Raw genomic sequence first — 17761 nt, 5'->3', positions numbered from 1 at the left:
CTGATAATATATGCATTGTCTTTAAAACGGATTGGTCCACACCAGAGACAGCTTTCTTTTGAGCCTAGTCTCAAACGGTGTTCGCCTTTTGGCGTCCTCTGGTCTAACACCAATGCGGGATGGTGATGGTATGAGGAGGCTTTCATTAATCAGTTTAAAAGACAATGCATATATTATCAGAGTATGTTTTTTTGCATTCTGACCACAAGTATTGTGGTTAATGCAGACATGATTTATTGTAAAAGGTTTCAGTTTCGTGTTTTAACATCTTAACACCTGTTTTGTTTACAGAAAAAAGGGGAAAACCTGTTATCTTATAAAATCTCATTAATCAAAAACACTCCCATAAAAATTTACAAATATAGGCAACCGTTTGGACAATGGCTCTTCTTCATAGTGGGGAAATCAAGAACTATTGTAAAAGTATCACACAGGTTAATAGCAGGAAAATAAACACTTTCAGAAAAAGAGCTCACCTCTTTTCAGAAAAAGAGCTCACCTCTTTTCTCAGGAGCCTTGGGTTTAAGTCTCTTGAAGGGAGATTATCGATTAGAGAACATACGCGCGAGATCACAACAGAGGTTGGGCAATGAGGACAGCGCATGGGCAGGAGTGAGATGGATGGTACCATCATGGGACAATGCGGGGTGGTGATGGTATGAGGAGGCTTTCATTCAGCAGTGGATTAAACATAGCTCATGATAAATATGACTCCTATTTGTGTTACATAGGTTATAGGTTCATGTTTGTACTGACTTGTTTCTCCTGTTACCCTAAAGAAACACTCGCATATAATGTACATCCGATTTGCATAAATCGTAAATTGTGGAAGGTATGTTTAACATAATAATAAAGATTAAATAATAATTCAGTTACCTAGTTTTCAAGTTCCTTGGTATATTTAAATGCAATGAACATAAAGTACTATTTAACAAAGATGCTACATTTAGTGCGGTCTTCGTGTTGGTTTCCAACATTGAGTTTAACACGGCAATTATATTCCGTAACTGTATTTATTATTGTTTTGTAGTAACAAGCTAAGTATGCCGTTGTGTTTATTCAGGCTATGAACGAGAACTCATGTACAGGAGAAGTGATGGCTCCTTCAGTGCATTTGGAAACTCTGATCAACAAGGCAGTACATGGTAATAGCCTACAGCTAAGAAACTAATACAGTGGTCTTTCAGTTTTATTTAATTTTTCATTCTCAACTTTGGTTAAATTAAATCAAGTTTTAAAAATATTCAGTATTTTATGCTTTCATTAAAGTTGTTTTATTTGTCATTTTGTTTTTAATATTTTCCCTTTTCTGTTGTGTAATCTTAAACATTGCAATACAATGTATACATTGAACAGTTATATAATCTGAAATAAAATTATTTTGTCTTACGTAAGATAGATGACCAACAAGATGCAATGGTTGAAGGCTTCTTTTTTCCAATGTTTGGATGCAGTACTACAATTGAAACCACTTATTTTTAAAACTTTATTACACATTCATATAATCGACCCATGTTTCTGTACATGGTCTTGATACTAAAATCTTGGCAGCATGTATGCTGCAAACTCTGTCAACAGAAACGTGAAACAGAAATACATACTCTTTGGGTCTTTTGGTAAAGTCTCGTAGATAGAATACATTTTAAGAAAACCGTTCCTGGTTACAGTATTAGCTGAAATACACGTGAGAGTCTCACAAACATAGCTAAAAGTAACATCATCCTCATATTCAAGTCTCTCAGATACAAATCTGTAATGGGTGTTGTACCCCAATGGTACATTCACAGATCGTTCTAGACATAGCCTTTAGGTGATGTGCAATAACCTGCACCGAATGATAATTATTATCAGACACATGTGTAAACTTGTTTTGGGTTGGCACTTCCTTAAAAAAAGAGTTCTTATCTGATAATTCCAAGCAAATATACCAGACAGTAGTCATGAATGCCACGATGGGCAGAATGTGAATCTTTCTCCTAAGTATGTACACAGCACACATATGAACGTCAAACACCTTGTTTATTAGTTGCGCAATATTCCCGAAGAACCCTGTAGTCGTTCTCTCCAAAATTAATGTATTTGTTTTTGCTTTGTTGTTACTCTGTTCACCCACCACGGATGCGCCTTATAAAACAGCCAGGCAACTAGCTAAATGGGATCATCCTCATACAAAATGAACATAAACTCAAAAACTATAACTTAAAATATGGGATGAGGGCAAATACTGACTTCCCTCTGAGGGTATGACGTGTTTTCTCGGGCTATTGTCCCAAGTGGGATTTTTCAATGTTGTCTGTTTCTCCGAATAAGACTTTATTTATACTGGAGGAACCCGATGAGCTGTAAAGCTTTTTTTCACAGATGTGCAGTAGTTTTCACAGCTGTCTGCATGTGTCTTGCGCTCTCTTTCCAAATCCCTAGGCTGACAGCGTTCGTGCTGAGGACTTTCCTGCAGGCACGGAGTTATATCCTTGTGGACAGCAATGTGATCGACACTGCTCGCAACTTTCTGCTGAACTCTTTGGCACCATCTGGTCAGTTCACGGAGCATGGCTACGTGATTCACAGGGAGCTGCACGGCGGCTCTGCCAGCCACATTAGCCTGACGGCCTACACTCTCCTCGCCTTCCTGGAGGACAGTACGGTAGGCAGATTATACACAATCAAAGTATGGGAATATTTGGTTGAGACAAAGATACATCTCGTCTTCTTCATTGTATGGCTGATGTAGATATAGAGCAACAAATCATTTAACATAAAGGTGGTTGACCCAGATAATTGCATCAGGAGTAGTAGAATGTTTGACTGATACCTCCTCCTTATTTGTGAATTGGGCACTGAGTCCGTTTATACGTTCCATGGTTTGTTCTGGGTGACCATAGTTGCACACTGGAGAAGTTTACATTTTCTATTTGTGTATCAAGTAACCGCATCTGCCATAGCTGGTATGGATGTGGTTCTGGGTATCCCATGTGCTTCATGGAATATTAAAGCCAGGGAATTTCTGCATTAGGTCTTTTATGAGGTATTTGTTTGTCTTATTGTGAACTCCATTTAGCTTTCCTAGTGTAATGCGAGCAAGGATTGAGGGGGGCGGAGTCTGGGTCACGTGAGGAGAGGGAGGAGTTAGGGTCACGTGGGGGGAGAGGATTTAGGGAGAGAACCGGAAGGGGATCGGGAGTTGAGACGGAGTGAAACGGGAGGAGGCCACGCTGGGCAGTACTGGGAGGGTGGCGCGATCGCCACGTGTTGGGAGACCTCGGCACCATCGGCCATCGGTGTCAGGGCGCAGGGGGCTAGCGGGCTGTGGAAGGCTGGCTGCAGAGCGGAGCAGCAGGGTGGCTGCAGAGCGGAGCAGCAGGGTGGCTGCAGAGCGGAGCAGCAGGGTGGCTGCAGAGCGGAGCAGCAGTGTGGCTGCAGAGCGGAGCAGCAGGGTGGCTGCAGAGCGGAGCAGCAGGGTGGCTGCAGAGCGGAGCAGCAGGGTGGCTGTGGAGTGATCGACGGAGGAGACGCGGGCCTGAGCGAGGACGCCGTGGGAGCGAGATTTACACAAACCAAAATAAAGGACAACGGAGATCGACACTGTGAAAGAGTCCTTTATTACACTAGCATCAGGGTTGAAATTGCATTTCTGAAGGTTAGGCGCATGGGTCAAAAATGTTTGGATAACTTGACACGGTCGTAAGGGACGTTATTGAGATCCTGGTGGAAGGGGAGACATACTTTTTCCATGATTATCTCCACTTTTCCCTGAGGGTTGCAGCATCGCAGTGACTGGATCTGTGAGCAATGTGCAAAAACGTGGAAAATGTCAGGGTGTTGTGGCCATCTTGAGGGTTCCAGTATTCAGATGGACATCAACAAGTCAAGCCTGGCTATTTCTGGTTCATACCGGTGTACCGTTTACTGCTAAGGAGTACACAAGCATCATCACTGCTGTATGAAACACTGATGCCGATGCTCCCCAGCTTGTGCTTGGCAATTTCTGGACCAGGTTGACCTTTGTCTTCTTTTTAGCGGCTATCTTTTTCAGTTGGCCATCAAAGGTTATCCTCTGGTGCAACTTTATTCCTAGATAGTTCAGAATTGGGTAATGGTATACAGTTTTGCCACAAAAATACACTTTCAGGGTGCGATTAGCATTTCTGTTCACAAGATGAAAGGTAGTGACTGTTGATTTGTGCAGGTTTGGTTTGAGCCTCCATTTCCAGAAATATCCCTCCATGGTGTTTAGGTCCCTGTTCAGGGTGGACTTGATGTCATTCAAGGTGGCTGCTTGTTTTACCAGGGCAAGGTCATCTACGTATGCAAATTTGTGTAACTTTTTTGGTGACACACTCATGAAGACATTAGTGAGCATTTGTGAGCCTTTAGCCTTGTGGCAGTCCATTGTTGAATGACTGGGGTGAACTGCCATTGTCACCAAAAGGGACATGTACCTGTCAATTACTCAGCATCATCCATAGCAAGCAAAGTGTTTTGAAACAGTGGATGATCCTTGCGAGCTTCATCATCATGCTTTTAATCCAGACTGTCGTAGGCCAATGGGACGGTATTCCAAAGTGGAGCAGTTAAAGCAACTTAGTGGAAAGATGAGCGTTTTAACCTGCAGTATGGCGGTTGAACAGTACATGCTTACCTCGCTTTATGTGGGTTTGATTTGTACAATTTTACATATGAGGCAAACTTATTTCTACCCAAAATCGTTAAATGCGACTTGAATTCACTGATATCCAGCTATGCGGTCAGACGTGTGACAATAAAGTAGTTGTAATTTAATATAAGTTCAGTTATTTCCAAATATTTTATAATTCTTGCTCGGGCTGTCTTTGTATTTTTACTTTGCATAGGCAGGTTATACGTTGTGAAAGTTATTACATACAGTTATTAGGGCTTGTGGATGAGGTGGGAGGCGAGGGGTGAAATTGGGACCCCTTCTGTGGATGTTTCATTGTTCAGAAGGTAGTGTTCCTGATTTTTCTTTTGACTTTCAATGCCTAGAGGGTCACTTTAATATTTCTATCCCCTAGATAGTGCTACCTTGAGCAGGTGCCAACTGCACTCTTCTTAAAGACTCAAGTGTTTCACTCTCTCTTCTTCCTCCTCTCCCTCTTCTCATTCATGTTTTTATTTTTCTTCCCTCTGTTTCTCTTTCCCATCTTAGATCATAACTCGGGGTTCCTCCAGATCCATTCGTTTGTACTAATTGTGCTAACGCATGTATCCTGTTTCTGTTTTCCTTGGTTTGAATTGATGAAGTAGATAAATAAATGCAACTTTAGAAATTATGCTGATGTGCCGTAAGGGTAATGATTCCTTGTTTATTTAGTGCAGTTAATACTGATCATAATACTTACACATTACATTTTTCTTTTGCATGAGACTGCATAGGGTTATGGTGAGATGAAATAACACAATGACAATGTAAGATTCATTATTGAAAATCCTGCAGTGGTGATCAGCATGCATTGTTAGGGATCTGCATATTATAGTGGTTGACCTGAACACATTGGTTAAAGGTGCTTTGCTTTGATTATCCCAAAATGATAATTCTGGTGCATGTGGATTACAGAATAACAATGTGAACATCTCAAGTGCTATCCACTTCCTGGAGGCGAATGTGAGTGGTGGCGGCGTGGCAGCCAGCCTGCCCTTGGCCCTCACAGCGTACGCCCTCTCCCTCGCCAACAGCAGCCACGCCGATACTGCCCTGACCCTACTCAACAGCCGCTCCACTTCAATAGGTCAGGCACTAATGCAACACGTGCCCACTGAACCCACAACTTCTGAATGGGTGATATTTTAGTTGCACATCATAGAGGACCTGTCATCTCACGACTAAAGTGTGTTTCCAATGGGGTGTTATGCTTAACTTTTGAAAATATTGCAATGACTTATTTTTGTTAACCTGATAATATTGTCTCCTTCACATTTCTGTCTCTCCATATAAAACAATGAAGTAATTTCTTACACAACCCATCAGCCGCATAACCTTCTGGGAGTGCATAATTTTAACAGTATTGAATCAAGACAAGCACACGCTAGGCTGGTTTTGACATATGTGTCTCATCATCAGAGTCAGGGTGACAAGCTGAGTTTTGAGTAAAATACTAAATTAAATTAAAGTCTTAACTTGTACATTATATTCCAGAGAATGGGCTGAAGTTCTGGTCAGACTCTGCATCAAGTCAAGAGTCCTACTACTGGCAGCCATCGGCCATCACCATTGAGACCACAGCGTACGCCCTCCTGGCTCATCTTCATCAGAATAAAATTGCAGAGGCGGTCCCTATCATGAATTGGCTGAGTCAGCAGAGGAACCACCTGGGAGGATATGCCTCCACACAGGTAACGACATTACCAGGGGAACATTCCTCTACAGAGTTGCTTGAAAGTGACACAATTCATAATTGATATTTTAAGGGTTTTTTTTGTTGAAGGCAGTTGCGGGATTGCTGCGATAGCATGTCGGATTTGCAAGGAAGGGCAGCATACTTCAATATGGATTACCGTTGATGCGGCCATTTTAATACACACAATAGACAGGAGTGGACAAGATCTAAGGGCTCGCATAATGCACATGCATAATGTACGTTGACTCAGTAATCTCCCCCCCCCCCCTTTGCGCAAGAGCGCAGAAGTGTGGTCACCACACCTACGCCTCTGTATAAAGAACGAAACAGTTAGACTTCTCCACAAATCTGGCTGTCGCCTAGTTGTAATTACTGGCGAAACGTCGTACTCAGATTGTAAATGTTGTGGCTTTGCTCTCCAACACACCGGTGTGCTGGACTAGTGACGAATTGGCATGTTCTGTTTACATGACAACCCTTACTAGTTAGTTGTGTTGGGTGGTGGCGGGTTTTAACGACACAGTTATATATTTACCCGATCTAACCCAAAAAAACTCGATTATAGATTATATTGGTCACGAATGCCTATGTGTTAAACTTGCAAGGAAGACCTGGAAAAGACAGAGTTATGGTTTGAAAAAAATATGAAGATTGTACATTTTTTGTGAAAGGTAGCATATTTATGATTTGGTCGAGAAATATGAATAATCTATGTTGGCAGTGGTGCAAAAGGACACGTAACAAACTCAACACATTCATCAATAACACTGCCTTATAAGGAAAAACCAATATATTAGGTGGCATCTTAGGGAATGGTCCTTCTGCATTCCACATAGATAAAGGGCCATTGCCCAAAGGGTTGCCTATGATATGTTTTCTTGGAGGCCAGTTTCATGATGAATAATTATATGCTAAGCAATAAAGTAAGTATGGACAATAAAGTAACATTGAATATAAATTTTTATTATTTGTAATCATACGTAATTCTGCACAATATTATTGACGTAATATGTTGTGTATTTAATTAGACATTTAACATTTACATTTAGAAAAAATATATTTGCCGTAAATATATCAACGTCATGAATGTAACATACCATGACATAAAATTGTGAAGGCAGATGAACATATTCTAAATATAGTTCGAGAAATATGAATAATCTTATACTTCAAAGTGATTAACAATGAAATTGATGTAAAAATAAGTAAAACACTGGATGATAATTACATTTAGATTTCTGGTTGTGATAGATGTATAAATATTTGTCATGGAAATGGTCCTTTACTCCGGTGAACAGAGATATATCTGTATGGGCAGTGCTAGACTTTCGAACGAGTTACTTTCCTGAGATTATTCATAAGTCGATTTGTTCGTACCTCAAAATGCAATTTTTAATTGTACGTACTGTACATACTATACGTAAATGTTATGGTTCAACAAAAATAGGAGCATTGTTAGTCATAACTAAGAAGAAATAACGTACATTTCCATGTCATATCATAATAAAAGAGTATATAGTAAATGAAACAAAATGAAATAACATTAAAACACTTTTATTTTCACTTAGCTTGTGTCCTGATGTTGGCTTGCTTGCTGGAATGGGTGTTTCTAGCATTCTGGGACTCATTCCATCTTGCAGAGGATCGATTCTCTGAACAAAATAGTTCTGCAGTTCGGTTCATAAGTACGATCGAACGTTCGTCAGATGGTTAGAAAAAACAACATCTTGTGACAGTTCATTCATAAGAGAGGATGTTCATAAGTTGGGGACTGCCTGTACAATATTTCCACAAATTAACAAATACAAGTAACAGTATTGTTGGCTTTGGGTTCACAGGACACAATAGTGGCGCTGCAGGCTCTGTCCGAGTTTGCCGTGTGGCAGTTTGGAAAAGTGTCTGGTTCACTAACTGTCTCTACTGCATTGCCGAGCAGCCCCATCACCGTGCAGCTGTCCGGCATGAATGCCACGGACAAGCGCATTGTGAAGGTACCACACCCTACCATGGCTGGCACTTAGGATGCATTCAATAAATCTCAGGGATAGACAGGAAGCCGCTCATGGTAAGTGACAGGAAGCTGCTCATGGTGAGTGACAGGAAGCTGCTCATGGTGAAAAGTGCACAAAGATGGAGAGGTGCTTGCTTGGAATTACACTGGGAGACAGGAAGAGGAACAAACAAATAGAGAACATATCTAAGGTAAATATGTAAATTTGACTGTTAAGAATAGTGGGCTTGGGCAGGGCACATCGCTCAAAGGGATGAAGGATGGTGGCTGAGACTAATAATGGAGTGGCAGTTAAGAAATAATGTCTACCGTGGAGTGCTGAATTCAGCTTGTGTGCAGGAGCTGAATGGATTATTAGATCACAAGACCATGAGTGCAGCAGTGCAGAGACCATCGCTGATGATAGATTCCTGTGTTTTTAATGGAATTTCATTACTTCTATTCCAATAGATTTCTACAAGCTCAAACTTAAATGTGACTCTGTCTGGAACTGGTCGTGGACAAGTTATTGCACAGGTATTGGCTGCCCTGAAATGTAATGATAAAACAGCCATTCTCTCAAGAATGCAGCATACCACATGGGGCTTTTAGTTTTTGCTCTGTGACCATAATATATCATGCTACATTTTAAGATAGAATTTGGGATAAATTAGGTTTGTATGGTGCCATTTTAGAGGCCCGTATAGTGGCTGAGTAAAGGATAAATTAAATCATGTTATTCTGAAGTTACCATCTGGGATTGTCTCCTGCAAATTGTGTAATTGATGTAGGTAGTGTATTTATGACCTGGGACACTTCTTACTTGATTCCAAAAGTATAATTTTATTATTATTCATGATGTCTATATAAATATGAATGTATGTTTAGTTTTAAACGCTGCATTCTTAAACATCCACATTATGATAAGAAACACATGTATCCACCCGATTCTTTTGTGAAGAGCTGAGTCAATACCAGGTTACACTAGTGGGTGACTGAGTTTTTTTATGTCGACAAATATAATCTTTGTATAGATCGACTCAGTTAATGTCATGTAACACGGGGTCATTCAGAAGTGTGGTTTGGATGAAATTAAGAGTGTCGTGCTGATAAGTTTTGCCGTGCCTTCGCAGCTGAACGTGTTCTACAACGTGCGGGATTCCCCGGTGGTACGCAGGGCTCGCTCGGCGGCCCCCAGCCCAAGCTACGAGCTCGATGTGTACTTCGAAGACACCGGGGTTAACGGTTCCATCGGGGAGCAGGTGGTGCTGACAGCATGCACAAGGTATGGAGGAGGCTTGAGGGGGTGTTTAAAAAAACATCCCAACGAGCAGATTGGTCAAGTTTATTTTCACGGCAATCCAAATACAGATGGCTTTCAATTATCTGTGGCCTATTATCTGAGATTTGGATTAACCGTGCTTCGGGGTGACTGACTCATTGCCCATGCTATAGCCACGTGGTGATGAAACACGCCTGTAATCCAACACTGTGGATTACTTAAATGTTGTGAAATTCCTTCCCATGGGTTTTGAGGTACCATACCCTGGCTTGCCAGGAGGTGGTGCAGAAAATGGGGACTCCCATCTGTACCATTTGCATAAGATAGATTGTTTCCACCTTGCACCATGTAGGTTTTCTCTGAGTGCTGCGGTTTCCCCTCACATGTAAAAACTCATTAATTGGCTGAAAACACTTTAATATATAGAAGACCATAGAGCTTGGACAATTGTTTATGCTAACTCACTGCCAGGCCTCTGTGATTCTTGTGGTTTTTCGTGCATTGGAGTCGTTCTCTGTATTAGAGAGCTAAGTAAGTACAGTGAGCGAAAACATTTTTTTTATCCCCTGCTGATTTTGTACGTTTGCCCACTGACAAAGAAATGATCAGTCTATAATTTTCATGGTAGGCTTATTTGAACAGTGAGAGACAAAATAACAAAAAAATCCAGAAAAACGCATGTCAAAAATGTTATAAATTGATTTGCATTTTAATGAGGGAAATAAGTATTTGACCCCTCTGCAAAACATGACTTAGTACTTGGTGGCAAAACTCTTGTTGGCAATCACAGAGGTCAGACGTTTCTTGAAGTTGGCCACCAGGTTTGCACACATCTCAGGATGGATTTTGTCCCACTCCTCTTTGCAGATCTTCTCCAAGTGATTAAGGTTTCGAGCCTGACGTTTGGCAACTCGAACCTTCAGCTCCCTCCACAGATTTTCTATGGGATTAAGGTCTGGAGACTGACTAGGCCACTCCAGGACCTTAATGTGCTTCTTCTTGAGCCACTCCTTTGTTGCCTTGGCCGTGTGTTTTGGGTCATTGTCATGCTGGAATACCCATCCACGACCCATTTTCAATGCCCTGGCTGAGGGAAGGAGGTTCTCACCCAAGATTTGACGGGACATGGCCCCGTCCATCGTCCCTTTGATGCGTGAAGTTGTCCTGTCCTCTGAGCAGAAAACACCCCTGAAGCATAATGTTTCCACCTCCATGTTTGACGGTGGGGATGGTGTTCTTGGGGTCATAGGCAGCATTCCTCCTCCTCCAAACATGGCGAGTTGAGTTGATGCCAAAGAGCTCCATTTTGGTCTCATCTGACCACAACACTTTCACCCAGTTGTCCTCTGAATCATTCAGATGTTCATTGGCAAACTTCAGACGGGCATGTATATGTGCTTTCTTGAGCAGGGGGACCTTGCGGGCGCTGCAGGATTTCAGTCCTTCACGGCGTAGTGTGTTACCAACTGTTTTCTTGGTGACTATGGTCCCAGCTGCCTTGAGATCATTGACAAGATCCTCCCATGTAGTTCTGGGCTGATTCCTCACCGTTCTCATGATCATTGCAATTCCACGAGGTGAGATCTTGCATAGAGCCCAGGCCGAGGGAGATTGACAGTTCTTTTGTGTTTCTTCCATTTGCGAATAATCGCACCAACTGTTGTCACCTTCTCACCAAGCTGCTTGGCGATGGTCTTTTAGCTCATTCCAGCCTTGTGTAGGTCTAAAATCTTGTCCCTGACATCCTTGGAGACCTCTTTGGTCTTGGCCATGGTGGAGAGTTTGGAATCTGATTGATTGATTGCTTCTGTGAACAGGTGTCTTTTATACAGGTGTAATGCGGGCGTAAGCGACCTTCCGGATGTGACGTCACGAGGAGGCGGAGCCAGGTGACGTGGGTGAAAGGTTGGGGTCCTTAAGCGGGTAAACCGGAAAGAGAAGGCAGTCGGGTTGTGAATGGAAAAGGGTGAGGCCACGAGGGCGAATGAGAGGAGGGGGGCACCGCCGGCGAGCGGGAGCCGACCCCAGAGTACAGCCAGGAAGGCTGTGTGTTAGAGGCAGCGGTGTGGCTGCAGAGAGTCGCAGGAGCGACGAAGAGAGAGAAGAGTACAGCCAGGAAGGCTGTGTGTTAGAGGCAGCGGTGTGGCTGCAGAGAGTCGCAGGAGCGACACAAGAGAGAGAGACAGCACGAGTCTGTCAGAGCGCTGCGGAGTAAGCAAGAGCGAGAAGAGCAGCAGCGATTACAGCCAAGGGGGCTGAGAGTGAGTAACAGCAGCGGAGCTGCTGTGGGGCTGCAAGAGCGACAAAGAACAGCAGCGGGGCTGCTGATGGTGACTGGAGTGACATCGGAACCAGCACTGAGAGTATAAGAGAGACAGCCGTGTGGGAATGCAGTACGAACCAAATAAAGGACACTGAGCCAGAGATCGTGGTCAAGTCTTTTATTACACAGGTAACAACCTGAGATTTGGAGCACTCCCTTTAAGAGTGTGCTCCTAATCTCAACTCATTACCTGTATAAAAGACACCTGAGAGCCAGAAATCTTTCTGATTGAGAGGGGTTCAAATACTTATTTCCCTCATTAAAATGCAAATCAATTTATACAATTTTTCTGTATTTTATTGTTGTTATTCTGTATCTCACTTAAAATAAACCTACCATTAAAATTATAGACTGATCATTTCTTTGTCAGTGGGCAAATGTACAAAATCAGCAGGGGATCAAATACTTTTTTCCCTCACTGTAGTTTATAAACGAGCAACTCTTATAACCAAGGTTACCACAAGTGTGCAATATTCATACATTATAAGCTCTGTTAACCAACTCTGTCTTGCATTTTCTACTGAACCGGTTTAATGTCTGTGAAGTTAGAGAATGCTCTGCACATTACAATTTGAAAATAATTTAAATATAACATTTTCCTAAAGTAAACCCAGACTGACTCATGCTACATTTTAACCTTCATTATATGTTGGTAAATTTACTTACGTTTGGCGTTATCTCCCATTGCACCTGATAATCGAGATTAACTGTTTTGTACATGCACATGAGACAAAGACACCTTTTAGAGACTGTGTGCAGTGTTATTTTAATGTAGGTTGCATGAAACGAGAAGGTGACTTGGTTCAGGTGAAGGTCGCTGTGGATATGCTCCAGCCATGGCCATGTGTGCACCAACGTGTTGTCAGTTGTGCAAGTACCCAACAGCATAGACATAACACTGTGTCGTGCTTACATGTTGCGTCCACAGATGGATGGGCCAGGATGCCTCTGGCATGGCCCTCATGGAGACGAACCTGCTCAGTGGCTTCTTGGGTGATGAGAAAATCGCCCTAACTGACAACCTCAAGCTCGTGGAGACATCGCCAGGAAAAATCCACCTCTACTTTGTGAATGTACGTGCTCTCTGCAGACCAGCCAATCACAGTGATGTGCGACCTGACATCTTATTGTGCCTGACTAAGTTATTTGCATTTTTTAAAGCAATAATTATAGTAAACGTTTTCTTTTCCCCTTTAGCTTAATGAGAATTCAACTTGTGTGAACATCACACAGTATAGAGTTGCACCAGTGGCAAAAACAATGGAAGCATTGGTTTCAATTAGTGACTACTATGAACCAAGTAAGTACAATCAATCTCTCAAAAACTTTAATTTTGCTAAAACCTACCTTTAATTTTGCAGTATGATTTATCTTCACACTACTCATCACTGTGCTCTTTAGTCAAGTTATCACACTCTTTCAACTTGAAGGGAAATTCATTGGACCAAATGTATCTTTAATACATACACACTCAGTCTCTTAACTATCCAAAAAAAAATTTCAAGATCAATAGCATCAAAATCTTAGACATTCCACAGCACGTAAGTGCATTGTATCAAGGAAATAAAACTCATGGTTCTCACCCATTCTCTATGAATGCCCTAAACACCTGGAATTACATTTCTTGGTGAAAAATATAATGTTAAACTGTTGATTCTTTATAAGTTAATTTAATAATGAATTGCATTAATACATTGCCTTTTACAAGTTTATGAAGGTAATGTACATCATAATGAATATATACATAAATCATTGGCCATGGCGAGGAAAAACTAACAAGTACTTCAGTTTATTGTACTTCGACATATATCCTTATTTGTTTAAGTATTATTACTACAGTAACCTTATGCATGGCGAATGTAAATCAGTGTACTTCATTGCAAGGACATTGGCGGCCCCTCGTGGCCAACGATACACAACATGTGAAAACACCCCCCCCCCCCCATCCTGCTGTCAAATCCCAATGGTTTCAAATGTGTGGTGGCCCTCAGAATGATGTCTTATCGGCCAAAGTAGTCCCCTGCTCAAAATGAGTGAACACTTATATAAGTATTTCCGTAGCATAGTCTTCTAATTTGGGCTGTGTTCAATCAGGAAGTAATCTTCCCAATCCGCTTTGCGCTGATGTGAATTATGTATGAAATCTTTTCAATTCCTCATATGATAGATAATTTGTTTTGCATTTGTCATTTTTATTACATAGATCACGAGAAAATGAGGCTATCATGCTCTAATGAGTTCTCACCTGGTTAAACTAAATATGTATACTTTTATATGAGCTATATCTTCTGATGATGAAATCGCCAAGTATCCATTGTAATTGCTGTTTTACTTAAGTATAATTGAAATGTTGGACTTGTTAATATCATAGGATGCTAGCTTTTCACATATGAATGTTTGATTGTATGGATACTTAGCTTAATGGTTTAAGTTATATATAGCATGATTTCACCAGAATATAAACTTTCCAGTGTAGCAATCTTAACTCCCTTTATATCATCATCTTGTGGAATATTTTCTTTAAAATTATCAGCAAACAGTAAATGTGACAAAGAGGATCCTTGATTTTTTTCCTTTACCAAACTAAATACTGAATCTTGATTTGAAGCTTTCGTGACTGCAGGAATCCATACTCTGGTTCTTTCGGTAAAGTCACGTAGGTATTCAATAAAATAAATCACAACGTTTCTGGCGCAACACAAGCTTGTGTTGTGCCTGAAACGTCGTGATTTGTTTTATTTTATTTCTAACTACGTGACTTTACTGAAAGAACCAAAGAGTATGTACGTTAACATTCTAATATATATTTAATGACATCCTACCAATCATAAATCCTGCTAGAGTTTGGTGAATCATTGAAGGTATTATATTTTAAATATGTTTTGGCAATCCATGAGTAAAATATATTCATAATTCAGAGGTGTTACATTTTAGACTGAACTTTAAATGTATAATTACGTATTGAAATAGTTTTATACCACCATGCAATCAAAATGTCTATAATATACCTACAGTCCACGTAAATAAATGTTAACTACTGAAGTTATATTATTTTAAAAGTATTGTTCTGAGAGTGTGTTTGCCTCTCTGCCTCTTTTTCACAATTAGGAACAAGAGTGGAGATGCAATACAAGTCCGTAAAGCTGTCTAATATGACCTTGCAGCCCTTCTGTGATGAAACCTGCACGTTTCAAAGCAATGTACCTGCTGCTGCTATCAGCACTACTGCTGCCACCCAGACCACAGTAAAAGCTAGCGGCATTATGTCAGGTCGTGGTATGAACCCTTTTCTGTGGTTCCTGATGCCTGCTGCCTTCTGCCTTTCCTGGATGGGGCTCTGAAGAATAATCCTCTATTACTGGGGGGCCTTGAAAGCACTCGCTCACAGCTATGTTATTTGTATCCACTTCACAATGTAGTGTGTGCCTTCTAATAAAATAGAAAAATATGTAATAAAACATGAAACAAATCATATGATACTTTGTAACTGGTATGTTTCAGTTGCTAATGTATGTGTAGCCAAAGATGGTTGAGCAGGGGGTTAGGAATATCATTGTTTTGGAATACTGTTATTGGTGGTGGCTATCAACTCACATTTGACATTTTTCAGCATATAACAAGAGCACTCCTTTAAACTAACATACATAATCATGATGTTTTATAGCATTACACTCCACGAATATATAAAGGAGAAATGCACGTTAATAAACATGCACCTTATGGGCCTGTACTGATTAAAAATATCAAAACCTGAATCACTTTGTTCAACAATGATGAGATACGATTACAATATTTGCATTCTCTTTCTGTAACTGTTGCTTTTGTGTTTATATCTGTCAGTGCCATAAACATTCCTTTCAGAGCAGGTTATTGTTTAGGGAAGTATGTGCACAAGATTGATAACGAGTCATTGAATTCAAGAAATAAAATTGATTGGGTGTATGTGGTATGTTTCAATGTTTATTTCTGTGCGATGGCGATGTGCACCGTTATGTTCACATTTAGGCTCGCTACTTCTAAACTTGTTTTTTGGGACTTGTGTGCATTTAGAAGAGACGTAAGAATGGCTCGAGTTAAAAGCAGGTATTCAATAATGGCTGAAGTAATTTCCAATGTCCACTATATTCACGAACCCACCCTGCCCAGCGTGGTGAAGTATGGTCATATATCTTGCCCCAATGGTATTGCAGCCTTAAACTTGGTCTTCAGTCACTTGCAATGCAACACAGAGGGTCGGTCAACACACAATTAACGCATAGCCTGTGTGTTGACCGACCCTCTGTGTTGCATTGCCGACCCTCTGTGTTGCATTGCATTACATTTCGAAATTTTTGCTAAGTTAGTTAATTTAGTGTCTCTCTACCTGCCTCCTAATTTTTTAAAGCTTTCGTACCGTACCACTCATCGTGCTACTCATTGACATGCTAATTTCTCTAACCCCTCTCTCTGCCCCTGCCCCCCTCTCTCAAGCTTTTTACACCTTGCCACTCACCGTTTCCACTCATGGACATGCTAATTTCTCTAACCCCTCCCTCTCTCCCCGCCCCCGCTTTCTCTATTTAAGGCATCGACACAGAGGCGTAGTTTATTTTTGTGTCTATGTTTGCTCTCTATGTATCTCTGTGATATCTGTCTGCTTATATGTCTGTCTATGTTTCTGGTTCTGTGTTTAATCTCTCAAATTTAGCATTCTCAGGAAGAACGTAATCAACCAGATAGGGTGTTGACTGTTATGTTATCCGACTCTATTACATTACATTTCTAAGTATACTAGATTTGTGTTTCTATTTAATTTATACCTGATGATGATTGCTTGTGTTGCAATCGAAACGTCGTATGCTAGTATTTAATTTATTATTTTATCTTTATATGTGATTCAATCTTAATTTAGGAGCTTTCGTGACTGCAGGAATTATTCTTTGGTTCTTTTCGGTTAAGTCACGTCTAAAAATAAAATAATAAATTAAAATAACATTACGACGTTTTGATTGCAACACAAGCAAAAAATTTATACCTGATGATGATTGCTTGTGTTGCAATCGAAACGTCGTAATATGTTATTTTAATTTATTATTTTATTTTTAGACGTGACTTAACCGAAAAGAACCAAAGAAGACTTTATATGTGACTTTACCGAAAGAACCAAGAATAATTCCTGCAGTCACGAAAGCTCCAAATTAAGTTTGATCTGCTAAATGTTATTTCCAAAATTAGGATAAAATTACTGAATTTCTTAAGATGCTTTGTGCTAACAATTGGACCATGACGTTTTGACGAGAAATGTAACTGAATGCCAATATCTAGATCTCATTCCATAAACAAAATGTTTGGCATCCAAATGCATAACAAGACAAAGTGGCACATGCCAGGATGTTAACCAATGCCAACAACGGCTTCTTCCTGAAGATATTTCAAAGGAGCTCCTCTGGCCTTCCACCAGATTTCCATTCAAAATTAGTTGCTAATTGAGATATTCTTTTGGTAAAGTCACGTAGATAGGTTCAAAGAAAATAACCAAAAACTACGACGTTTCGATCACAACACAAGCGTTCGTCATCAGGAAAGAGGGGGTTAGCTTTTAAAGGGTTAGCTTCTAAAGGTAAACTGTTTATAAAGGTATTGGTTCTTTCGGTAAAGTCACATAGAAGCGAAATAATAAAATAATATGAATATGAAACAATAAAAATTCTCACGACCTTTCGACTGCAACTCAAGCAATCATCAGGTGTGAAATCCACAGCAAATTTAGATTTAAAGCTTTCGTGACTGCTGGGATTCATATTCTTGGTTCTTTCGGTAAAGTCACGTAGAAG

The 17761-nt window shown here is 40.6% G+C and overlaps 1 protein-coding gene across 1 annotated transcript in view; it reads left to right on the top strand.

Annotated features, from left to right (window-relative positions):
* LOC144722909 (CD109 antigen-like) overlaps positions 1-15422 on the top strand; it is a 59660-nt gene extending 44238 nt beyond the window's left edge. The window contains 10 exon segments of the mRNA XM_078601326.1: positions 1064-1145; positions 2422-2644; positions 5573-5744; positions 6152-6348; positions 8192-8344; positions 8815-8880; positions 9477-9628; positions 12877-13021; positions 13146-13248; positions 15057-15422. Coding sequence (XP_078457452.1) covers positions 1064-1145; positions 2422-2644; positions 5573-5744; positions 6152-6348; positions 8192-8344; positions 8815-8880; positions 9477-9628; positions 12877-13021; positions 13146-13248; positions 15057-15289 — 1526 coding nt within the window. The 3' untranslated portion in view covers positions 15290-15422.
* The last annotated feature ends 2339 nt before the right edge of the window (positions 15423-17761 follow it).

This window comes from Lampetra planeri, chromosome 16 (assembly GCF_965212315.1).
Source record: "Lampetra planeri chromosome 16, kcLamPlan1.2.h2, whole genome shotgun sequence".
Lineage (NCBI taxonomy): Eukaryota > Metazoa > Chordata > Hyperoartia > Petromyzontiformes > Petromyzontidae > Lampetra > Lampetra planeri.
This window is presented reverse-complemented; position numbering and strand designations above follow the sequence as displayed.